Source organism: Micromys minutus, assembly GCF_963924665.1.
Source record: "Micromys minutus genome assembly, chromosome: 24".
Classification (NCBI taxonomy): domain Eukaryota; kingdom Metazoa; phylum Chordata; class Mammalia; order Rodentia; family Muridae; genus Micromys; species Micromys minutus.
Genome location: NC_137959.1, coordinates 35217766 through 35244502, shown reverse-complemented (window position 1 = coordinate 35244502; position 26737 = coordinate 35217766). Strand labels below are relative to the sequence as shown.

General features: G+C 41.7%; 1 protein-coding gene across 5 annotated transcripts in view; it reads right to left on the bottom strand.

Annotated features, from left to right (window-relative positions):
• The window catches only part of CNTNAP4 (contactin associated protein family member 4), a gene marked incomplete at both ends in the record, with an annotated part of 284081 nt that extends 257944 nt beyond the window's left edge, over window positions 1-26137 (bottom strand). For 3 of the 5 annotated variants that reach the window (XM_080936900.1, XM_080936904.1, XM_080936903.1), the window contains one exon: window positions 26047-26137. In XM_080936900.1, coding sequence (XP_080793026.1) covers window positions 26047-26137 — 91 coding nt within the window. The remainder of the gene's footprint in view (window positions 1-26046) is intronic. The other 2 variants (XM_080936902.1, XM_080936901.1) reach the window with 1 other exon arrangement.
• Between the last annotated feature and the right edge of the window lie 600 nt (window positions 26138-26737).

Below are 26737 nucleotides of genomic sequence, written 5' to 3'. Positions count from 1 at the left end.
CCTCTGCACCCACAGTCAGAACCTGTACATGCAGATGTGCATATACCACACAAAACACCACACACACACACACACACACACACAATCTATCATCCATCTATCTATCTATCTATCTATCTATCTATCTATCTATGTATCTATCTATCTACCTATCTATCTATCTACCTATCTATCTATCTATCTATCTATCTATCTATCTATCTATCTATCTCAAAAGGCAAGAGCCTTGACATTCTTGAATAAGGCAATGTGAGAACATCACTGTCTTAGTTAGGGTTTTACTGCTCTGAACAGACACCAGGACAAGGCAAGTCTTATAGAGATAACATTTAATTGTGGCTGGCTTACAGGTTCAGAGAGTCAGTCCATTATCGTCAAGGTGGGAACATGGTAGCATCCAGGCAGGCATGGTGTGGGCAGAGCTAAGAGTTCTAAATCTTCATCTGAAGGCTGCTAGACGAAGACTGAGTTCCAGGCAGCTAGGAGTAGGGTCTTAACGCCCATGCCCACAGTGATACACCTACTCCAACAAGGCTACACTTCCAAATAGTGCCACTCCCTGGGTCAAGCATATACAAACCACCACAACCACACTGAAGATTTATATCCTACCATTAATAACTGAAATATGCACGTATGTGTATTATCTATCTATCAATCCACCTACTTATTCACTAAACATTTCAGACTCCTAAACTTCTTGCCTAGTAAATGTTAACAAATTTAAAACATATCAGATAGTTTCATGGCCTGGAAATACATATTTCAAAGAGCTTGGGGAAATTTAAATGATAGATTGAATTCAAGTAAATCAAATAAAATTTCTATCTTAATCCTCGACACTAGGAATTTAATTTTTACTGTAAATCAGTTCATAATATGCACATCTTGAAAAACAATTCCTTTTTAAATTTTTAGACTTGGAACAAATAAATTACACATGTTACAGTAATTGAATAAAAACAAATCACTAAGGATCATGGACTATCTCAAAGATTTAATGTCATAAGCCATTTCTATTGGTATCTTCAGACTTCTAATGGAATTTTGAATAGAGTTTGTAGTTTTTAAGCAAATTGTGAATAAAATATGTTTTATGCATACTGAAATATAAATAGCCAAGAAAGGCCTTAATTTCTTCTTCCCCTTTTCCTCTCCCTCCTTCTCTCCCTCCTTCCCTCTTTCTCTCTCTCCTTCTGTTCTTCCGTTCCTCCCTCCGTGTGTGTGTGTGTGTGTGTGTGTGTGTGTGTGTGTGTGTGTGTGTAGGAAGGTCTGGGGGACTGGGGATTGAACCCAAAGCTTTGTGCATACTAGGCAAATGGTTCTACCATTGAGCCATATTCAGGTCCTAAGAGCATTAATTACAGTGGCTTTCAAGAAACCAGTTACTGGTTTTCTTGGGCACACACTTATAATGTTTAAAATACCCTCCCCCCCCCCCGATATTTTAAAAAACATGATTCCCCCTCATACTGTTCATAAGTCTTCTGAGTTCTTTTATAAATGAATAAAGTTTCTTTCTTCATAAGTTTGTTGGGGGGAAAAAAGGAAGCCTTCTGGGTTTAGCTGGGTATGTGGAGTTTTAAAAATGTAACAGTTGCCATTGGAGAGCCTCAAATGTTTCCTGCCAGTGAGTTTTAAATCTCACAAGAGTATGGAGGTCTGCAGAACACCCTTGAGAATTAACACTCTCTGGAGGGGCAATTATCTCAGCTTTTCTCAATGCTTAGAGTATCAAGTATGGTCCATAATCCAGTAGCATCCACTGGTGGCTGCTATATCCCCAGGTGTAACCATAGAAACGGCTTCAAACTGATGTGTGGCTTCCAAAGAGGCAAGTTAGGGTCACCACGGTGAGTCACTGCACCTCCCCTTCTAGCCTCTTCCGACACGGAGCAGCACCTAGACAACTTGATCTACCTGTGTTCTAGAACACTCTTAAGCATGGAACACACTTGGGCCATCTCTTTCAGTGAATTGGATCTAATCCAAGAGACTGTTTAAAATTCAGATTGAGCGACTAGGGCAGTGACCCGGTTAAGATTCAATTGTGTACTTGATAAGATTTCAGTTGGGCCCCCAGTTTGATCCTCAAAAGCCTGTACCCTACCACCCACATAGTGTTCCTGTCAATCATCTGTACCTCAAGCTCCCCAGCACCCTCACTCTGCCTTGTGTGCTAAGAGAGCATCGTGTCTTTAATAACTAAGGCAAATACAAGAGATCAGTGGGAAGCAAGAAAACATCATACTGCCCAAAGATGGGGAAGAATTCTCCAAAAAACTTCCTCTTCTGGATAAGTCCTTATTTTGTCAAGAGAAAGAAGCAAACAAATAAAAGAACATGTTGCTCAAATGCAATAAGAAATGCCAGAAAGAGTTTTGTCTGAGTCTCATTTCGGAAAGACTCTAGTAAGAAAGTCTTCTGAAAACACTTCATTTACACAGTGACATATAAGCTTGAAGTGATGAACTGTGCTCCTTCGTTTCCTGGACTTCTTCGCTTGTGAAAACAGTTTAGAAGGTAAGAGGGACCTGAGTTTGACCTCCAGGAACTATACAACAGCTGGGTGTAGATGCACTTGCTTGTGATTCCATCCTTGGGGCTGGGACTTGACAGAGACAAGCAGATGCCTGGAGCTCATGAGCCAGCTAGCCAGAGGGTGACGAGTTCAGAAAAATGTGCCTCAAGGGTAAAAGGCAGAGAGTGAGAGAATCAGACACTGCATGCCCTCAGGGCACAGCATGACCTTGAACAGGTGTGTATATACATATACACATTTGAATACATCCAGAGAGATAGGTAGGTAGGTAGGTAGGTAGGTACGTAAGTAGAGAGATAGATGATAAAAGAATGGGTAGATAGATAGATAGATAGATAGATAGATAGATAGATGGATGGATGGATGGATGGATGGATGGATGGATGGATGGATGGATAGATTAGATAGGCAGATAGATGATAGATAAACAGATAAGTACATAAATTGATAAGATAGATTAAATAAAACATAGATAAGATAGATGATAGACATAAAAAAAGTTTGAAAAGCAGAAGTGAAAGGAAAAATCCCATATTCAGAAAAGCAGCTACATACAAAACTCAAACTACAAAACTTGGCAGCCATAATCACACTTACAATAAAATAAAAGCTAATGCCACCCAGTGGGATCTGCACTCCTATCTCTCTCACGAATCTCTTCTGCCAATAAGACACAGACACTTCCATTGTGTCCTCTTTGGAGATGAAGCCTTGGACTCTGTTTTTCCTGTGCTGCCTATGTGAGCCACTTCATAAGTCCAGTATCATGGTTCCATATCAGAATCCACTTTCTCTCCCTTCCATGTCCCATCCTTACATTGTGATGTGTTGTACAAAATTCAAACTTAGTGTCTCATACCTGAATGTGTACAACACGTACTGTAAGAAAAAAAAATCATTTAACATTCTAGGTAAAAAGTATTCTGCACATGTGTTGGCGAGATAGTGAAATGAACAAAATCCCTCGCTTCCAAGGATAATTAACCTGAGTTCTATGCCCAGTTGCCCTCTCTGACCTCAACACATGTATCATTCCACATGAACTCTCTCTCTCTCTCTCTCTCTCTCTCTCTCTCTCTCTCTCTCTCTCTCTCTCACACACACACACACACACACACACACACACACACACACACTCGTGCCACATAAATACAGATCTTTTAAAAATATTGTCCTTAGCTTTAGCTGCAGGAGTTTTTATGCTCAGACCATTGAGATATCTTTTGTCTTTGTAAGGATGCCATGCATACAGCCTGCCCTCCTGCCCTCTTGTGGTACATGCAAATGCACCAGGCTTTTAAGGCCCTTGCTTTGATTGACAGTCACTTGCTCCCTTCCAGCATCTTTATCCTTCAAGAAAGGGTTAGCTCTGCCCCACACTGCCCACACCTGATGCCTTGTATAGGAACACCCCCAAAGGCTTTGTACTTCTCTCTCTCCTCTCTCTGATCATACTATGTGGTGCCTTTCTACACACCCAGAAAGTTAAGAAGCTGAATGTAGAGCTCAGGATGAACTGGTTAAGATTCAGTCCTGTCTGAAATCACACTGGCACCCTGGAAGCACCCCAAACAATGGCCTGCATTTTTGTTTTATAGGAAAACAAAACCCTAGGTGTAAAATATGATCATGAAAGCATCATGCATCTGAGAGTTGAAATTCTCCTTTGGATTGTGATCAACTTACCCATGCTGAAGACACAAGGAATAACGGACACCATGCTGTGGGAGGCTTGCTAAGTATTTGTTAAATGAGTAAGTGAATACCATAAGCAGGAAGAGGAAACCCAGGGAGCCCCAGAAATGACAAGAGGAAAGGACACTTTAATAAACTGAAGGAACAATAGCCTTAGCCTGAGAAGAATAAATTGTATGAAAGTAAATACACCTAGGGAATCCAAAAAAAAAAAAAAAAAAATCACTAAGAACTGGTATAACATAGTTCATTAGTATTTTTTTCAATCTTAGCTATAATTCTCTGGATCCTCCATGCCAAATGTAAAAGGATTTTATAAAAAAACAGAATTTAAAAGTGTGCAGTTACAGGGTTCATTTAACATGGAACACAGTCAATAGAAGTAATTCCTAAGGATAATTTTTCCCACCATCCAGAGTCAGAGGAAAATATAAAAATGTCACCTAAATCTACTCCAGTGATGTTACCAGTAAGCTTTTAATTTCAAAAGGAATTAGAAGGAACGCACAGGTCACACATAAAATGTGGACAGCATTCACACCATGCACATTACTATGCAGTGGGTACCAGTCTTTATTTTGGCACCATTTCCTTAAGACATGTCTTTATATCCTCTCCATTTGATTTTCAGTCTGTGCATATCAGAGATGGGAATGGTTTTTCTGGTTTACACTGTTACTTGATTGGAATAACAAACTTATACATAGTTATTTTTAGCGGTTGAGTGGGTGGGTGGGAGGATGAATGGATTAATGGGTAGGTGTATGAATGGATGAATGGATGGGTGGGTGGATGGATGGATGAATAGGTAGATAAATGGGTAGATGTATGAATGGGTGGGTCTGTGGGTAGGTGTATGAATGGATGGGTGAGTGGGTGGGTGAATGAATGGGTGGGTGGGTGGATGGATGGGTGGGTGGGTGAATGGACAGATGGATAGGTAGGTAGGTTGGTGGATGGATGGATAAATGGATGGATGGATGGATGATGGATAGGTGCATGGATGGATGGATGGATGGATGGATGGATGGATGGATGGATGGATGAATGGATGGATGGGTGCATGGATGGATGGATGGATGGATGGATGGCCCCTTTTACCTATCCCAGAGCCACTCTCCAAAACCACTCAGACAGTACTTGTTTCTGTAAATCACACTGGAATATAACTGAAAAAAAAAAGGAGAGCCTTATAGTAGCAGACAGACAAAAATTTACTGCCTTTGGATCTTGTTTTTTGAAGGATGGATGGTTTGGGAAATGACTATAGAATGAAAAGCAAAAAGCTGAACACAACTGTACTGGCTCGTTTTTGTGTCAACTTGACACAAGCTGGAGTTATCACAGAGAAAGGAGCCTCAGTTGAGGAAATGCCTCCATGAGATCCAGCTGTAAGGCATTTTCTCAACTAGTGATCAAGGGAGAATGCTCCATTGTAGGTGGTGCCATCCTTGGGCTGGCAGACCTGAGTTCTATAAGAAAGCAAGCTGAGAAAGCCAGGGGAAGCAAGCCAGTAAGCAACATCCCTCCATGGCCTCTGCATCAGCTCCTGCTTCCTGACCTGCTTGAGTTCCAGTCCTGACTTCCTCTGGTGATGAACAGCAATATGGAAGTGTAAGCTGAATAAACCCTTTCCTCCCCAACTTGCTTCTTAGTCATGATATTTTGTGCAGGACAACTGACTAAGACAACAAGTCTCAGAGAGAGAGAGAGAGAGAGAGAGAGAGAGAGAGAGAGAGAGAGGGAGGGAGAGGGAGAGACTCTGCGTGTAACATACAGGACATAACACCCAGAAGGCTGGGACTGGAAGACCATGTAAGCACTGAAACTTACAGCAACCTGGGTGGTGGAGCCTCACCTCAAACAGTATCTACCACTGTAGGATTAGCCAGTTACTAAAAATCCTCCCTTGGTATTTGACTTAGCATAAGAACTGTGTGGTTAAATACATTTATTTTCAACTCATGAGCTGTAGACAAATAGCTACAAAACTATAAAAGGAGGCTTCACAGAGAAATGCCTTAACTACGGGGTTGCAGGAATCCACTGAAAGTTAACTTTACAGTGAATCAATTAATTCCCTGTAGGATCACTTCTCCTTAACTTTTCCTGCATATGTCACAGTACATATGTGAGAGATAGAACAGGCAAGAGATAGTGTCAAAGAAAATATTAAAGTGATAATCTCATTGTTCCATCGGAAAGAGCACATATTTTTAAGCTCTGGCATACTGCTTATGTAGTAAGCCTCAGCCACATCCATAAAGAAAGCCAGGATAGAAGTACAGAGTTCAACAGTCAAAGAAAATGGGAGGCATGGGATGCTTAAGGGATCTGTAATATTTTTCTTTTAAATAAGGGGATGGTTAGAATTAACAAGAAACACCAGCTTATTAGATGTTACACAAATAGACCAGATTTCCAGGAGCCCTTCTTAAACAGAATCCATTCAGAAATCATAAAAGAGAAGTTCTTCTTTCCTCACACTGGTGTCCATTAAATGTGTCCATCCCCCCCCCACCCCCACCCCTGACAAACAGGGAAGCAGAAAGCACTGGGCACCGTTTTCTTGAAAGACTGAGCTTTTTCTCTCTGAAAGATGAAAAGAAATGCATGTCCTTTCTAAAGAAAGAAAACTAAACCGCAGGAGGAAACTCAGCATCAGTACCAGAGGCAGAGGGATGCCGCTGTTCAGAGATTCTTCACCAGAACGTGACTCGTGCCACCTGGAGAAGACACTCCACAGAGAGCGACAGTAGGGAACCTGCATCTGGAACAGCCCACCTGAGGCCACCAGCAGGAGTTCTGAGGAGGACACATGTAGGGAAGATTGCTGACACCGCTGAGGGCTGGGGAGATGCCTGTACGCGGAACTGACAGGACCAATTGATGAGTAAGGGGGATTCCTGGAGGGTGACAGATGTGCTTCTGAGATCTGTCAAACGTGACAGTCTCTCCCCACCACCACTGATTCACGCTGGAACAGACCGTCCTGGGGAAAACACAAAAAAACTTCATCTCCACGGGTTATAAATTCTTGAGCGGAGATGGGGAGGATAGGAGGAGCTATCTGTAACTTTAAATCTCTTCTTCTGAAGGGGGTGGGGTGGGGCGGGGTGGAGCCTGGATTTTTACCAGACTTCGTGACACCTAACAGTTCATGACACTGGCATTTGTGAATGGCCTGAGATATTGCGATATTAGAGAATTTACAGGAGTCTTAAGAGGGCTGCAAACTCCCAGAAGATGACACTGATAGACTAGTGGGACTATTAAAAAAAAAATCAATGAACGACCCACTGGTTCAAAACAGAAGAAATGTCTGAGGAGAGCGCACACACAGCTGTTGAGTTACTAACGGCCCCCTCCCCTTAAAAAATACAAATATAAAGACTATTTAGCCCTACGGGAAACTGACAGGAAAGGGGGGGGAACACACAGAGGAGGAAAGACTGAGTAGGAACAGCTGCTGTGTTTACATGCGGAGAAATAATATATGGCGAACAGCTGTCCTGGCTCCCGCCACCACTCAGAAGGCATTTGACAAACTTAAACCTAGACAGGTTTTAAATTAATTACAAAGGCCCACAACCGGTCAAGGTGCCGAGAACAAGAGACTTAAGACAACCCCTAAATGAGACATTCATATCACACTTCTCCTGCCAACGGCTCAAGGATCATTTCAGAAGGGACACGGAGGTTTTCGGAGCCAGATGTGTTCAATGACAAGGAACCGGTGTTTTCCTGACATAGCGGGGGAATTGCACATATGAACCCGCAGACAGCGCGACAGTGGATGCACAAGACCCGCGCAAGCTCAAACCGGACGGAACCCCAGCATGGAGCCAGGGAGGTGGGAACAACGGTCCACTCCTAGAGGAGAGGCTATCGGCAGTTGATAGTTGCTGGAAAGGGTAAAGTGTGTTTTCTTTAAGGGTGTAGCTTCAAGTAGGTCCACCGTGCTCCACTCAGAGGCCATGCATTCAAGAGTATGGGAAGCATGAAATTGAACAGAAATGAGTTTAAGTAATAATAATCTTTTAAAAGCCTCAAAGTTGGGTGAGTGGGGAAGAAAATGGTGGATCTGCAAGGTGTTGGAAAAGGAAATGGGTATGATTGGAGTACATTGTACAATGTTATCAAACAATAAATAAAATATAAATGAGAACCTGAAGTTATTAAGATGGTGGTTTTGTTTGCCCGTGGATAGACGTGGAGAGATCCTAAGAAGGAGAGAAAGCTGGACTGTGTGGTTCAGGGAACAGGACCTGGGAAAACAAATCGTGCGATCCGCTTTGTCCGGTAGGGGGCGCCATACACAGAACATTCACAGCAAATTACCCAACTAGAGCTCAGAAGCATAAAGAGGGATGTATCCAATCCAAAGGGGATAAAAATAATACTTGAGGGAACAGCTAAGGGAATAATGGTGAATAGTGAGGTGATTTTTAACTAAGGGCAATAAACTGCCGTCCTATGAATATCTGAGAATGTTGGAAAGTGTTGGAAATATGAGAATGATTTTCTTCAAAGATACGGAACTCTTGTGAATTTGTGGCAAGGATTTTTTTTTTTTAATCATTAAGGTACACACTTCTTATGTGTGCCAAGAATTCATGGGTAGAGGCAGCTAGAGAGCACAGATCAAAAGAACAGGGCAGTGGTGAACCTGCGAAGGCCAGTCAACAGATGGACGTGCTTGGAGTGATTTCAGCAATGGCACTGAAGACGGATCTATCCAAATGGAGAATAGCTTTGTTCATATTTCAAGCTTCAGTGTGTAAAGATAAATGTGTGCTGTTGAACCTAAGAAATCTCTCTTCAGATCAAGAGTTACTTTATGTAGACAGTTGCAAAGCTCGACCTATATTATGGACTGAATTATATACACCCAGAAGTTGTCTGTGGAAAACCATATCTCTGATGTGTCACTGTTTAGAAAGGTATTATGGTAAGAGGTAATTATAGTTAAGTGATGGGGGACAGGACCCTTATCCAACAGGAATAATGTCCAGATAAGTTAAGAGCAGGAAAATATTCAAGATAGATCTCTCTCTCTCTCTCTCTCTCTCTCTCTCTCTCTCTCTCTCTCTCTCTCTCTCTCTCTCTCTGTCTGTCTCTCTCTCTCTCTCCTTCTCTCTCTCATACACACACACATATTTATCCACATATGTTCACACCCATATAAGCATCCATGCACTCACTCACACTACCATGTTCTTGAGGTCATGGGGAAAAGGTAAAAGTCACAAGTCAGAAAAAAAAAAAAAAAAAAAGATTCACCATAAACCAAACCTGACCCCCCTGACCTTGGACTTCCAGACTTCAGGCGTGTAGAAAACATGAACTCCTATTGCTTTAGGCACTCAAGCTGTTCTAGTTTGTCGGGGCAGACCTAGAAGAGGCACAGAGCAGCCGTAAGGAGTGTTCCTCTGCACGGCAGGGAGGAGAGAGGCTTTGATGGAAGAAAGAAATGAAGCCAGCGGAGAGCACTCAGCCAGGCACTGCACAGCTGCAGAGAGAGGCTGGTTTTCCTTTCTGCCTTGGGAAGTTTTAGCCTCATACATCCTGCTCTAGGAGGTGTTGATTAGAAAGAGTAGGGAGGGGATGTATGGCTCTTGAGTACCAGGAAGCAAGATGCTTCTGCAAAAAATTTTGGAAGGGATGAGTTTTACCCTTGCCTGTGTTTCACTCTAACCATTGAGTTTGCCCTTAACACACGAGTGACAGAATATTTGAAAAGAAACAGAAGGATCACCTTACAGTTTCTTGCACTACAGAAGGACGAATGCCAGAACCCCACTCCCTTGTGCACTGGTCTTTATCAGAGTTACTATCCCCTGAGAGGGCAGAGGACATGAGAACTGTGCTGGCTGGAGGAGCCCGGTAGGGAAATTGTTTTGGGCTCGTGTATATGAATAGGATACCGTTTGAGGCTGTGGAAGCCTTAGGACTGTGAGCAAGCCAGAAGACACAGTTCACCCGTAAAGGTATACCCCACTTCCAGTTTAAATCTAGCTCTGTGCTTCCTGGCCAGAAAGACATGAGAGGTTCTACTAACTGTCCCTGTCACCATGAACCTTACCATGATGCCTGACTTGGTCGATAGCTAACAAGCCAAACTGTAACCTTCCTAAAGCTGCATTTTGTTAAATCGATGAGAAAACAATAACTAATAATCCCAAGAACATAATTGGAACTGATAGCAACCTATTTAATATTTCGAAATAGCTAGTGGTGAACATTTTTCTAACTTCATAATACAAAGAAATGGTTCATATTGCAGGCGATCTTCTATAGGATTATCTTATGCATTACATATGTGCATGAAATGTCATGCTCCAGAAACATCTATAGTTATTGTGCATCAATTTAAGATTCGAACTTCTAAGATTTATTTTGTTTGTTTGTGTTTGTGCTTGTATGTTTCTGTGTATACACCTGTGTGTGTGTCTCAGGCATGTACACTTAAACATAGCATTTCTCTATGTCTAGACAGCTCTCTTGAGCTCAGTGCAAGATGAAGGACTCCCCTTTCTTAGCAGGGCTTCCTCTTTTCTGCCTGATCTGGGGCACCTGACCCCTTATCCTCTGCCTACAGAATGTCGGAGATGGTGAGATTACAGGTTCAGCTTTCTTTCTCCCCATGATAAGAACCTGTCCAGCAAGCACCTAGAATTCCTGTAATAACTTTCCACGCAAATGAGGCATTCTTTGGTACCCTAAGCTCTAGCCAAAGATACTCACCCATCCTGGACATCCCTACACCATTTCCAAAAACTATTCACCCAAAACAAAGTAGAGTTGCCTCTCTGGAGCTGATCCTGGAAGTCTGTCATTTCGGTCCTACTCAGGCGCTTCCTTTGTCCTCTGGGGCTGGTAAACAACAGCTTCTGGGAAGAAGGCAGGACCTATATGTTGGAGGAGGAGTATGAGCACATGAGTGTAGGTGCCTGAAGAGGCCAGCAGAAGGCAGAGGCTTTTGTGATCCACCCAATATGGGTGCCAGGAACCAAACCATAGAAGTGGAACAGATTCTCTTCACTGCTGAGCCGTCTTTGCAGCCCCTAAGATACATATTTAAGATGGGAACATGCCATGCCTAAAAACCCCGATAAAGGGCACAGGTGCGCTGTAACTCTCAGAATAGGTACTTGAAAGGTTTCTGGAGAAGAGGATGTGTGAAGTCAGTGAATTGGAGCTGAACATCAGCTCTGTTACTCTTCTGTCTTTGGTAGAAGGAGGGCAGCATTCTAAGCCCGTTTCCTACTTTGTAAAGGAGTCATCGTCTGCCTCACAGGCCTACAGGAGAAGTGAATGAAAAGAGGAGCCCACACTTCAACCCCTTGGAGTCCACAAAGCCCAACACAAGCGGAGTATCTGTCATTGTTAATGACAGCACATGTCAACATTTGTGGAAAGCTGTGAACTATACAAAACTGGCAATAAAAAAAAAAATCACAACTGTGTACCACGTGAGTGAAGAAACATGAAAGGAATCCGAAAAGATGTGATAGGGTTTTATAAGAAAAGCATTGTTTTAAAATTGAGCATGTGTGCAATTAAAAGAGGAAATTGAAAGTTAAGAATCCACCAATGCGGGCGAAACTTGCTCCAGGCAATGAGAAGAAACATCATGTGTACTTGCAGAATAAGACCAGGGTGTAACTGGCTGATTCTGGGCAAAGTCAGTGAGGAAAAGAAACAGTAGAAATGGAGGTCAAAGTCTTTTGGGTTTGGATGACTGCTTTTACTTGTATGTTTGTTTACTCTCTATATGTGAGAAAGTTTTCAAACCAGAAAACATAGAATAGAAGAGGGAGTGTCGTCATGTGACTAGAATCTTGACACTCAGGAGATGCTAATAGGAGAGGACGGCTGTGAATTGTAGGTCACCCTGGACTACATCGTAAGTACCAGGCCAGCCAGGTACATACACTGAGAGTCCCTGTCTTAAAAATAAATAAACAAATAGAAAAAAAATAAAATTAAAATAAAGGCAAAATTAAATGTTTATAAGCAGGAATTGAATTTAGGGTGGGTAGAGAAGCTGGCAATGTCTTCTTGGAGAACAGAAGGTCTCTTTTGTACCGCTTCCAGATTACAGGCCGTCTCTGGGTGTATGTATGTCGTGGGGGATGGGGAGAGGGGTAACCCAGGAGCACAGAGCCAAAATGACCCCAAAGAAGACAGCAGCTATTCAGTCAGTGTATGCTCGTGGTGTGTGTGTGTGTATTACACATGCATATGTGTATGCATGTGTGTGTGTGTATGTGTACGCATGTGTATTTTGACCTGTCCTCTGAGGGTCTTAATCAAAATGATTTGATCCAGTAGCCTATGAAACTACAGTTGCTTTACTTTTTAAAAAAAGGATACAGAGGAAGGAAAGGAAGAGAGAGAACAGTAGGTCAGCCACTTAACAGTGCTGACAGCTTGGGATGTATGCAAATGAGTATAAAACAGACAGGCAAACAGACAGAATGGCAAATTTGTAAAGGATTAGCAAGCAAAAAAAAAAAAAAAAAAAAAAAAAAAAAAAGGCGGGGGAGGATCCACCAAATATGAATGGCTGTCTTAATCACTCAAATAACAGATGTCCTTCTGGTTTACCTGCCTAGCTCCTATGACGCCGATGCTTCAACTAGAAAAGAAAATATAAGCCGTGCATTGACTTTCTCTCCCATTGACTGAGGACCCTCTTCAGGGCAGGAACTACCCTAGATGTTGTGTTTACAAATATCTCCGATATTTCTCCGAATATGTAATACCTTCACCTTTTCACAGATTTTCCAGTTTTGTAAGTGAGACTTTTTTTTTTTCAATACCAGCTGCCTTGCTCTGGTCATACAAGCACTCAAGAGAGGGGATTTCTGCCAAGGAACATTGACAGCTCTGGCAGTTTGCTCAAGTAAGACCCCACAGAGGAATGGAGGGAAATTTGCTCTAAACAGATTTCCAGGGCTGGGGAGAAAGCTCAGTGGTTAACTTCTTGGCACCCAAGCCTAGGGTTGACATTCATATACCCAGAAACCAATGTAAATGTCAGGTGAGCATGGCAGCCCACCTCCAATTCCAGGCTCAGATGGTGGACACAAGATCACCAGAGCAACCTAGATAGTGAGACTGATATTAACAGGGGTCTCTGAAGTTGGTTCAGAGACCCTTCCTCAATGAGTATATTAGAAGAACAATGGAGGGTGAGACCCTAGATCAATTTCCACAGGCAAACATAATAGCACATTGCACACTTGCAAAACACGTACCAATACACCACACACACACACACACACACACACACACACACACATTCACATATACATTCACAGATATAGATGTATACACACATATTCACAAATGCACACACACACACACATACACACACACACACCCCAAAATAATATGGCTCATCTGGTAAAGGCACGTCACCTCCAAGCCTGCACACTCAAGAACTTACATAAAAGCAGGAAAAGAGAACCAACCCTACAAAATCGTCCTCTGACCTCCACACTCATGCTTCAGCATATGTGTTCCTTCCTCAATAAGATAACATTTAGGAGAATTTTCCAAAGTATTGCAGAAGTATTTGGAGCGGGTTAGGGGGATTACCGAAGTAAAGACAACAGTGAAGATTCAATGAGGGAGGGTGGTGGATTCATGCTAACAGCAGGATTTTGGTGGAGAAAATGCAGTAAACAGAGACAGGGCAGGAATACAAGAGGATCAGGTGCAGCCCGCAGTCCTCAGGGCAGGCAACTTTGGGCTAAAACATGGAAACACTCTCACTACAATGAAAGATTGCCAAAGATCTCTCTTTGTTCTTCTCCAAAACCAAAAGCCTTGCCATCAAATAAATACGTGGACTATGTTGTCAGACTTACTTACAAAGACAGTGATGTGTAGCATTTTAAAACACCACCTAATAAGGAATGAATGGACGGGGATGCTGGGGTTCAGGTGAGGAAGGAAGAGGGGACAGATGCCACACCAACCAGATCAGCCAAGTCGGTCCTGGCAATTGCTAAACGTGACAGATGTCATAGCCTGATCGTCCTTACATCCAGGGAAATGTAAGTGGAACATGATCACGGGAGGCTCAATTTTGCTAACTCAGAGGAACAGAGAACTTCCTGCCATCTTCTCTCCGGGATGTCCTAGTGATTAATGACAGTACACACATTGTCTCCTCACTAATCTAGTTTATGTTGCAATTACACACATCCATCTCAGAAAAAGCCATTCCATGGGCAAACACATAACAAGGCCTTCTTCCCAAAATGAATACGGTCATTTCACAAGGAGGGACCAGTTTAAAATAAAAAAATAAATAAAAGAATTTAATCTGTTTTACACATTAAACAGCGAATTATTGTGGGTATAATTTTACCTTTAGTACCGAAATACCCTACATCCCATTTGTATGACCCCTCCCTCTTGCTTCCCAGATCTTCAATAGATTTGATTAGGAAACAGTTTATGTTTTCTTGTTACAACTTGTGATAAAGAACGTTGTGAGTTTACAAAACTATGTGTCATCCTCAACATTTTCTCTTTGCCTTTGAAAAACCACTTTTCCTGAATTTTCTGTATTTGGGGTGTGGGGTGGGCATTAAAGGAAAGGCTGGACATCTCATGATACTCAAGCTGTGGCAATCACCACACTTTAGACATGTCAAGTTTTCTTAACCGGGTGATGAGACAGTCTACACTCCAGAGCACAACAGTTCACACAAGCCTGGAATCATACGCGCTGTGCCGCAAAGGCACCTAATTGAGCAGCTTTATAACCTCGCACAAAATTCCCTCGCCACCAATTTAGACAGAATTGCTTTTATTTTAGCAATGTTCTTTTAATTAAGTCCTAAACATCTAAAACATGGCAAATGTAAATATGTATTATAAATCCTTAACTATGGGGATCCGTGAGCATCCGTGCAGTTTTCTGCCTTGGAGAGAGAGAGAGGAGAGAGAGAGAGAAAGGCTCTTTCTGTGCAAAATCAGCTCAAATTGAGAGATATAAAAATCAAACGATGTTAAACTTCATTTGTGATATCCTGCTCTGGGTGCAAGCATCATTCTACCACACAACCTTTGCGAGCTCCACTCTTCCAATTTGCCCAGTGGCTGTAAAGCCACAATCTCTCCTGCCCCGTGTTCCACCCTCTATGTCATGTTGGCAGCTAGAATTTAGGAAAGAATGGGAAACTGAGTCAAATATTAGAGTAATCATGCCACATTTTACAAAATAATGACTCTGAAGTATCAAAAGAGGAATACAGTTGTCTATATTTAGGGAAAATTTGAACAGGATCTCAAAAGACACATTGTTAATGCTTTATTATGTTTTAGTGTCTTTTAATATAGTATTATTATTTCTTCTCAGAGAATTTTATACATGTATACAAAGTGATTCTTTCAACATATCTACTCCAACTACCCACTCCCAATTTATCCTAGACTTCCACAACTAACACCCTGTCCCAACTAACTTTCTCTCTGTTTCTTTGTCTCTCTCTATCTCTGTGTGTGTGTCTCTCTCTTGTGTGCTCCATCATATTTCTTAAGTTGACCTTGAACTTTGAACTCACTATATAGTCCAGGCTGACCTCAAACTTGCAGTTCTCCTGCCTCAGCCCCAAAGTACACCACCATGCCTAACTTATTTTGTTACATTTTAATCCTACACAGTTCTTTGGTTGGCTGTTAGGAGCTGGGTTGTTCTGGTTTCCTTTCTGTTGCTGTGATACACCACTCTGACTTCAACCAACCTTGGGGAGGAAAGGGTTTATTTGGCTTATACTTCCAGATCCCACACCATCACCTAGGGAACTCAGGGCAAGAACTCAAAGGAGAGTGGGCAGGCAGAAACCATGGGACACCTTTGTTGCCTTGATCAAGCTTGTGCTTTCTTAATCAGCATAAGACCTTACATATGGAATGGTGCCACCCATAGTGGGCACTTCACCAAACAATAATCTAGACAACCTCTCACAGTCATGCCCACAGACCAGCCTGGTGATGACAATTACTCAATTAAAATTCTTTTGAGGTGATTCTAGGCTGTGCCAAGTTGATAGCCTCAGCTAACCAGGACAGTTGTGATGGGTTTCTTTACAAGAAAATTGTACATATTCATAGGGTAACATATTATGTTTTAATACACATACATGTTGGGCAGTGTTCACACTGGGGTAAAACAGTCCACACACTGTTTTAACTCATTCTGGAAACGACTGCGACACAAACAGCAAGTGAAACACAACTTTCTATGTCCTAACACTACCTAATTCAAAATCTACCCACTATGGGTAATGTCCTCAAATCCCCATCCTTAACCCCACCTTGGGACCCTGCCTACCCTCATGGATCATTAGCAAATATCTATCCATGAGGGCAAAAGATGCAGAAATGGCAGGTGGCATGGGGTAGGATGCAGATGAGGTTCAGAAGTCCTGAGTATGGAAGGTAATGATGACACACAGGGACCAGCTTTGCGGGGACAGATCAACTTTACAGATCAGCTTGATTCAAGGGTTATATAGTTTGGGGTTAAAAGGTTGGAATATCCAGGGTGGGCAAATGTCATTGACTGAAGACTTAAGGTACTGAGAAGCCTCATTTGCATGGAGAGGCATTCAAGAAATCTCGGGTGCTGGTTGAATGGGTTCATATGAGGAGAAAGGAAGTTGAACCTATAATCTAAGGCTATGTGATATTCTACAGGTAGAAAGGTGTAGTAAAGGTTTTTGAACTTTCCAGACAAGAGAAGGAGAAGCCCTACTGGTAAAGGGAGGCTGTTATTTTATGCCAAGCCCAGGAGGTTATTTGGACAATGGTAGACTTCAACCTTAATTAGCAGGGCAACACCAGCCAAAATGCCTTGCAACACACACACACACACACACACACACACACACACACACACACACACACACACACACACTTTATCTCAGCAACTCAAGTCCTTTTAAAGACTTTTTCCAAAATAATGCCTTCCTTTTTCCCTGTCTCCTGATAATAAACAGATTTTAAATGACAAGTCTTAAGGGCCATATGCATGTGTGTGTGTATTATATACAAACATATACCTGTGTATATGTCTGTGTGTCTGTGTGGACGGGGGTGTATGGTGTATATGTGTGTGTGTATGTATGTGTATTAATAATCAATCTTTTAAATCAAAGCTATTAGCCTAGAAATTTAGTTTTCTTGACTTCTCTAAGATTCCCTCTATTGGTCTGATAGGTATTGGGTTTATACTAACAGTAAGCTCTGAGGACCTCTACCATGAGCCAAAAGACTCATATGTCTGCTCAAGTTCATCCAGCAACCTACCAACTCCTAGATCATGACCAGTTCTTAAGAGTTATCAGTATAGTTACTCTGAGGACATTCAAAAGCAGTCTCTGTAGGTTAAAACTGCTATGTCAAGTAATAAAATACCAAGTTTGTCTGGCAATTATACAATAAATGTGCTTTGGGAGATATAGTGAATTTATATATTTGCATTACTTTTAGACTAGTATCAACCAATAATTCCATTTTAAAACACCAAAACAGCCCGGGAGGGAGGAGGTCATGGAATCGAGCATATGTTTTGTGTCTTTAGAAACACTTAGTGTCTTACTCTAGACAGCCACTAATGAGAGAAACTTAATTTACAAACAAAAAAGTAATTAGAGCTATAGATATGATATATAATATGACATTTTCCTTTTATGATTTAAAAACCTTCTAGATAAATCCCATCACTGCTCCATTAAATAATTCTGCATTAAAAAATTTTATAGTTACTAATTCTGAACTACTTAAAATGTCAAATGTTTGCAGGCTTCACTCACTTTTCCAATTATTACATTGGAATGACTCATTAATTGTAACATAAACAGGCTCATTTTTACATCCTGTTATGAGATGTCTCCGATTTCATTGTCAAAGTACTGTTTTCCCATGTACCATGACAGAAAAAAAATCTACTAGAAAGGGGCAAAAAGCCCAACACACACTCTCTTTCCAAATACCACATGATGCAAGTTGGTCACACACTCTATTCCTTGACCTGAAGTTTCAGGTACCCTGTATGTAAATATCTTTGTAAAAAAAAAAAATCGACAAAAATTTCTATCTTTTGAAAGCTGATTGAGAACAAAAGTACCTTTGTCACTTTATAATTGCAGATTTTGGTCTTTATCAACTTCAGACCCTTGGACCAACTTGTTGGCATGTTTGGGAACCCAAAACTATACAGTTAAAAACAAAAAGGACCAGTTATGGAAGTAACAGACCTATGAACACATTCTATTGAAACCCAGCCTCAGAGCTCACTGAGGAGGTTGAATGCCGAAATCTGACATCCAGGTTGCCTCCTACTTCTCCCAAATTAACATGATCCAATGTTACCCAAGCTATCTGACTCCACTCTCATTTAGAAATGCTCTGTAAGACCTGGAGATGAAGGACTATCTCAGAGGTTAATAGTACATGCTGCTCTTGCAGAGGATGTGGGTGGGTTCAGTTCTCAGAGCCTTCATGGCAGCTCACAGATGCCTATAACTACAGTTTCGGAGGATCTAGCACACTCTTCTACCCTCTGAGAACTCCTGTGCATACGTAATGCATGTTAACTCACAAAGATACAACACTCAAACACACACACACACACACACACACACACACACACACACAAAATGGATTTTTTTTTATTTTACAAATGCCATCTATTGTAACCTAAAATTACAATTAAATTAATATTTCTGAAGACATTTTAAACTCTCTTTGGAAATCCCAAAGGCTTTATGTGGCCATTTTAATTTCAAGAGTAACTTACTTGAATTTAAGGTATTCTGCTCAATGGTTAAGGATGTTTTCCTTGAAGGACGTCTTCATGCAATCACAAAAGTGCCCTACTTATTATTCTTACTTCAAGGCACATTCTTCTGTTCTTAGACTTCTGTGGTAGGGGTGGGAAGTTCTATGCATAGAACCCTAGGATCATACGTATGCTAGGCAACTGTTAGGCCACAGAAACGAATCCCCAGCCCTTGAATATTTTCAATGGGGTCTCACTACGTAATCAGATCTGTACTGGATCTCATGAACCTCCTACCTCATCAGCCCATGTGCTAGAATTACAAGTGGGCCATCACATCCCACTGAGATTTTATTTTCTCTTTAAAATGAGCAAAATACAACCAACTGTAGCAACCAACTGCACAATTCAAAGCATGTTTTACACAAAGCATGTGCTTGTCAAAGAGTGTCTGTCTGGAAGAGCTTCTCATGCAGTCAGGGAAACAGCAAGAGAGAAACACATTCTACCTCAAGAATGTGGTGAACTCACAAAACAACTTTTATCCGAACCACATGTCCTGTAAGGATCAATCCTTCCCCGTTGTTCTAATTAACAAGAAAACAGCCATAATTCCAGATACATATCAAACAAGTTAGTGGTTTGGATAAATAAAAGTGGAGAATAATAAGTATAAGCAATGGGGGGGGAATCAGAGTATGCAATTCTTTATTATTTCACAGAAACAATAAGCTACCAATATGAATATGCACTCTTTGGGATTTGTGCAGCAAAGCTGCCTTTATCTTCCTACTGTTTACAGCTTGCAAACTTTCAGTCAATACAGAGGAAAGAAAGGGATTGGGTGGGTTGTTTGTTAGGTCAGTTGGCTGGTTGGGTGTTTGTTTATTTGTTAGGTCAGTTGGCTGGTTGGGTATTTGTTTATTTGTTAGGTCAGTTGGCTGGTTGGGTATTTGTTTATTTGTTAGGTCAGTTGGCTGGTTGGGTGTTTGTTTGTTTGTTTTTTAAAAGAAATCCAGATTACTGGCATAGTGGTGCATATCTGTAATCTCAGCTCTTGGAGGCAGGAGGATCCAGAGTTCAAAGTCAGCATGGGCTACCTGAGATGCTCTCTCAAAACAAACAACACAAAGAGTGAAGGGCTTCTTGGCTAATCTGAGGCTAACTGGCCATTTAAAGGTCAAATGATTCATTAGTTGACAACATTAAAGGTCCAGCATTGATTGATCTGAGATAAAAGAGATTTTCATTCCACACAGAAAAATGGGCATTTGTGAAGCCTGACTGATATTCTAATGCAAAGCCACATTCAAAGCTTTGGACTGTCAAGGTCACTGTCCCTAAGCATCTATGCCCAATAGATAACTGTGAGTCAGTTGCCTCTGTCTTAAGAAAAAAAAAAATCATCCTAGGTGACAACTTCACAAGTTCCTTAACTTAAAAAGTGGCCCTGAAAAGAGAAGCCTGAATTTATTCAAAGCTGAGCCACATGTGGTAGCACACATCTTTAATCTAAAGCTCAGGAGGCAGAGGCAAGTGGATCTCTGTGAGTTTCAGGCCACCCTGATCTACATACATCCAGGATAATATAATAACTCCCAGTCTCAACATACAAACAGGGCTGGAGAGATGGCTCAGAGGTTAAGAGCACTGACTGCTCTTTCAAAGGTCCTGAGTTCAAGTCCCAGCAACCACATGGTAGCTCACAACCATCTGTAATGAAATCCAGTGCCCTCTTCTGGTGTGTCTGAAGACAGCAACAGTATACTCACATAAAATAAATAAATAAATCTTTAAAAACATACAGAGAAACAGATGAAACAAAACAAGTTATGAGTCAGGCATAGTAGCACATGCCTATAATTTCAGAGCTTGGAACCAGAGTCTGTAGAATAAAGAATTAAAGGTCAGACACAGCAAGGTCAAAGGCAGTCTGAACTACCTGTCTCAAGGGAAAAAAATAACTAAATTAAGTATAAAAAATAAAACTTTAGCAAATAGATGTATTTTAAATTATTATATAAAAATATTTTTATAATATACACCACATTTTAACTTATTTTTTAGACTGTTGTAAATAGTGTAATATAAATAGAATTAACCTAATGATTAGTTTCTGGAAATCAAAAGTAAATACAATTGCAAACGGACGAGATATTTACATACAAATTAATTGTGCTGGCATGGGTAGGTAGAACACATTTGCTTAATTATTGTGAATTCTCAGTGGGTTGTACTTAAATGAAAATCTATTTTTCAATTTGTTCTAGAAAGTTTGCCAATTTGAGCTTTTTGAGGAAGCTACTGAGTTACTTTCAAAGCAAGAACAATCAGCAAACAAGAATGTTTCCCTCAGGTGATAAATTTGATTCCAAATCTAAGTTCTGATTCAAATGGAGTAGAATAGTTTATGCTCATGACCATGTGAAATAAGAGAAGAATTTTCATTCTAAATATCTGGGGTGATGTTTCTCACACATTTATCAAGCACAGCATAGTAATCAGCTTACTCAAGATTAAAAATGCCCCCTTAGCAACCAAAAGTGCTGTGGAAGTTTACTAATAAGATGCCGGTAATGCATAGTTATAGAAATGAGATTCCTCAAACTATAGTCATCTAGGAGAAAGAAACAGAGAAAACAGCATCTCCTGTTATACTTGTCAATACGGTGAGCGGCTCCTTCAGTATGTGCGTAATATAGTGAGATTTTTACCAATTAGTATAATCTGTGCACATCTATAGTTCCTCATTACACCATGCACTATACATCAGAGGCCAATGGAGTTTTTCTACAAAGGAGCAGATAAATGATACAGAATACTGTGTAGACACTTGTAAAACAAGGATAAAGACAACTGCAACAGAATTTTTACCAATCCAATTCAACATATAATAATACATAAACACGAATCTTGTTCATGCCATTGCATTAAGAGAGACTGGTGACTAAAACTCATATTTCTCAGAGCCATTTTGTGCCACAAAGATGCCTCTTAAATTTGTAAAGATACAAAACCCACTGTTAGTTCATAGTCCGTACGAAGACAGGCATGAGGGAAGATTTGTCCCATGGGCCATACTCTGCCAAACCCTGAATAAATATCACAAGCTCTTTCCAATGACCATATGAAGTTCCCATGATCTGTTTTTATTGGGGGTAGGGGAAGTCTGCTGACATACAGACTGACTCTAATTGTTTTTACATGATATGAATTCCCAGGATAATTTTAGGAGACAGTGATATTTCTTGCTTTCATTAAGGACTAGGTATCATGTGGATGCCATGTGTGGCCTCCATGTTGGCCTATAAGCTATGCTAACCATGGGCAAAAGGATCGGAAATGATCTAGAGCAGACACGATGAGTGGAAAGAAGGCGTCAAGGGGATGACAGCAGATGATCTTAGGAGTGAGTCAGGGAGTCCATTGACCTGCATGCACTTCCAAGGGCCAGCCATTGACTTAAGGTGTCATAGGTCATGCCCATCAGTATGTTGTTATTACATTGTAGTTATTTCATTATTTTACTGCAGACTACCTGGGGAAGGGAGGAGAACAGAAAGAAGTTTCCAGAAAGAACCACATCTCTGAATTTTAGGAATTTGAGGATCTTCCCAGTTATATCCAAGTTGTCCCCAATCAGTAAAAATGGCCATCTACAAGGGCAGCCACTTGTCTCTATGACTGATTTTATCATATTCCTGGTACTTCCTTCGGAGTAGATATCAGACATATCCCTGTTTTCAACTCAAGAAAAGAAAGAACACAGTCAGAAGCTGACTTCTGACTCAGTCATTAGTAAGCTATTTCTTTCGAGGGGGGGCATTAATTATTCTTAGAGAGAGGTTCAGTGTATCTTCCATCTTCTGTCATGTGATCTGTAAGAATGAAACCAAAGCAAACACCCTTCTCAACCTTACTAGTTACACCAATCCTTCTTATGTGGTGAGGCAGCCTCCCAAAACTATCTTGGCATTTGGAATTCGTGGGTTCTTAAGAACAAGTGTAGAATAAATAAATCGCCCTCTCCCTTGTTCTAGTACCTCTGTCTTAGAAGGAAGTGAAGAAGCCAGAGAGAGCCAGGAGTACAGCCTCTCAACCAGCAAGCCCATAAGCAGGGATGCCTGCCTGCCGCCGGTGTTTGCATGAAAAGGATGACTCAATATAATAACAAACTCATCTTGATCTGGACATATAGACTAAAACCTTAGGGCTCATTTACAACTTAGAAATGTCACATGGGACACTGGAAACAAAGAATACAACTCACTCAATATATTTCCTTTTAACTACAAAGGTACAATGAACTAGAGTCGCAAAGAGTGTTGCTGGCACATGAATTAGTAATCTGTACTTACACCTAAGTGTGTGTGTGTGTATACATGTACGCTCATGGAACATGTGAGGGGGGAGAAGAGAGGGTGGCTGTCTTTGCATGAAATCTTTCTAATGCAAATTTCTCAGTTGATTAAGTAGATCAATTAATATTCAAATTGGAGTTCACCTAATCCCAGGTTTATAGAGTCCCCTAGGCTAATGTTCTTATTGTTACCCAAAGACCGACTCAGTGAATGACAGATTTTTCTTCTTGTGAGTCAGTTGTAAATAAAGAAGAAAGGTGTTTCCATTCACCCAAGAGACAGGCCTTTAAATTTCTCTTGCTTATACTCAGTTTCCCTTGACTTTGCTAGTGGGATTTGAGATTGATTCAGTTCTTATTAATAAACAGTCTGGTTCAGAAGAATTTTGGGAAGTCTTAAAAGGCAACTTCGGTAATGCTTGGGCTGATGACAGTTACCAGTCCTAAGGTTAACATGCATCCCTGTCCATCAACTCATACTACGTCTTCCAAAACTGATAGCATGGTGGGGCACATTTTCTATCCCAACCCAGCAACAAGTGAACCCTTACTCCTCCAAAATGTAAAGAGTGCGGAACAATATAGAAATTAGGGAATGATTTTTTTTTTTTTTTTTTTGTTCTAAGTTTGCACACCGCATTGTCAAAATGTCAATAAGAAATCACTAAAAGCCACCTTAATTTTCAGGAGCCACTGACTTGTGATGACACTTGAAGAAAAGCCAACTCTTAAAACAGGTCTGCTAACTAAGAATCCCAAGTTGAATGTTTAAGTGTTCTTCTTCACTTCAATTCTAGGCTCTCCGCGCTTATCCAATGACTTCGTAGAGAAATCGAACCCCGATGGATATAGATCCAGCATTGCAACTGCACCCGTGGGAGGCCCAGGCAGAGCTAAGCAGAGGTGAGCATGGCTTCTCCTCCAACCTCAGCTGCTCACTTTTTCCCTGGCTGAGATGTGCTAGGAAGGAGAGCCTTTTAACAGGGATCTTCCGGTTACACTCTGCTCACGCTTCGAGCAAGCAAGCAAACATCAGCAGTTCACAGCCCAATTATTCATATGAACAGACCCCAAAAGGATGCGCAGGCAAGGCATAGGAAAGACAAACTGGGTTAGGCCGGGAGTGAAGCTCTGGTCAATTCATGGGAAGAAGCCTGCGGCGCGCTTTCTATCGCAACAGTGACCTCTAGTGCTCCCTCTCTGCTCAACCCCTGCAGGAGGAATTACACCTCAGCCACAGAACTTCAACTGAGCGGGTGGCTGGGTTTTGGGTCTGTTGTTGGTGTATCATTGTTTGTTAATTTGCTACCACGTTTGTCAAGGCTATCCCCCGTAGAACCCCGAAGATTTCGACAGGGTGAAACTGCATATTTTACTGATTTTATGGGATTCCCACACATCCGATTTAAAATTGAACGGGAAACAGTCTAGCCGGGGAGTGAAGTTCTCTCCTTTCCGGAGCAGCCGATAAATTCTGACATCAAATGCTCCTAAAAACGGAAGCACAAAATCACCAGTGGATGGACACCGGCTCGTGGCTCGTGACAGTGGGTTCCCGTTATTTTCTTCCTCATGAGGACTATACAGTTAAGGCAAAGCAGGTACTATAGCAAGAAGAGTTAGCAATTTCTTGTCTCCCAAACCTAAACCTACCAATAAGGCAGTCCCATCCATTTCTGAACAGTCCTTGGAGCCCTTTCTTGTAGAGCAGGTTAGAGCTGTCTTTAAAATCCGAGAAAGAAAGAAAAAAGTTGTGTGTTTGCTTAGCTGTTTTTAACATGCATAAAAAGAGGAAATTCTTCCACCTTGAGAATTTAAGCCAAATATAAACTTTTAAAACTTCCTATCTCCAGGGACAAGCTGATGAAAAGAGTTGGCCAGTGTATTCTGGGTGCTATTTAAATGAAGCAACGCGACTGTAACAAATGTTCCCTGAATCAATGAACTCAGCACCAAGACAATCAATCACGAATACACGAAGTTGAAGATTCAGCCACCAGAGAACACTGCTTAGGCGGGTGGGGGAGGGGAGAAATCACCTGCACATTTTCCTTTAAGGGGGATGTAGGGATGGGTGCCCATCCAAGAGTGCTCTTCTGTTTGAGGACAGGGCTCTTCAGTGCTGAGCTGTGTCTCCACCAGTTCTGCCTGCCCGTGAAGCCTGCAGTATGTTTCAGCTATTAGCCTGCACCATTTTAAAGCTGTACCCAGCTACTGCTAAATCGCAAACTTCGGAAATCTCAGCTAATGCAGCAGAATATCAAGTCTGCGGGTTGTTTTCCTGGTAGACAAATAATCCCAATGAAATTCAATAACCTAAAGACGGAAGACATTCCCATTCCCGGGCTGGTCCCAGATTAAGATGCTAATTTAATGATTTACTAGAAGTTGGGTATTCTCGATGAATATTCAAAGAGAGTAAGATTCTGCTAGTAAAAATTTCAAAAAAAAAATTCCAAATAACATTTTGCATATTTTGACCAGACCAAGAGGAACCCGGTCATATTTGCACAATTTTCCTGTAGTGCTTTCCCCAGCCCCGCAGCGATTCCAGTTGAAAAGATTAATCGTGAAAACAACAGAATCAAAGTTTTGCGCGGAGCCCCCCTGCAAGTTTTAAATCATTTTCTGTGTACTTACATGAATTCCCAGCTTCCACTCTGTTCCAATTTTGAGTAGACAACAGAAGTAACGTCTTGAGAACAGCTCCAGTGACAGATTCCATATTCATAATTTTTGAGCTCCCCAAAAGATCTCGAGTGGCTCTCAGAGCACTGGAGACAGGTTCTCCTCAGTCCTTCGCCCAGCACTGACTGGGTCTTCAGTATATCTAGCTCTCTGGCTCTCTTTCCTCCCCCTCCCTCCTCTCACGCGCACTCTCTCCTCCTCCTTCCCCCCTCCCTCCTCTCTCTCTCTCTCTCTCTCTCTCTCTCTCTCTCTCTCTCTCTCTCTCTCTCTCTCTCTCTCTCTCTCTCTCTCCTCTCTAACCCCCCTCCGCACCCCCAACCTGCCCCCCCACCGCCCTGAATGCTGGTTCCTCACTGAAAAGCAACCAGCATCTGTCCTAACAAGCTTACACACTGCTGCTGAGGCCACGCCCACTCCTCGCAGCGGTCTTAGAAATTTGCCCCAGCATCCTTCCTCCTCCAAAAAGCACAGCAGCGGCCAGCAGCTTTCTGAGCTCCTGGCTTCAGGTGATGGAAGCTGGACCTGGAGGCTCTGCCCGCTGCTCCTGGCCTCCTTGGGGCTCCCTCCCCTCCCCTCTATTCTCCAGTAAGCCTTAACCCGTTTTGTGCCCTGCCAGCCTTAGGGGTGAAAAAAGCGGCCAGGC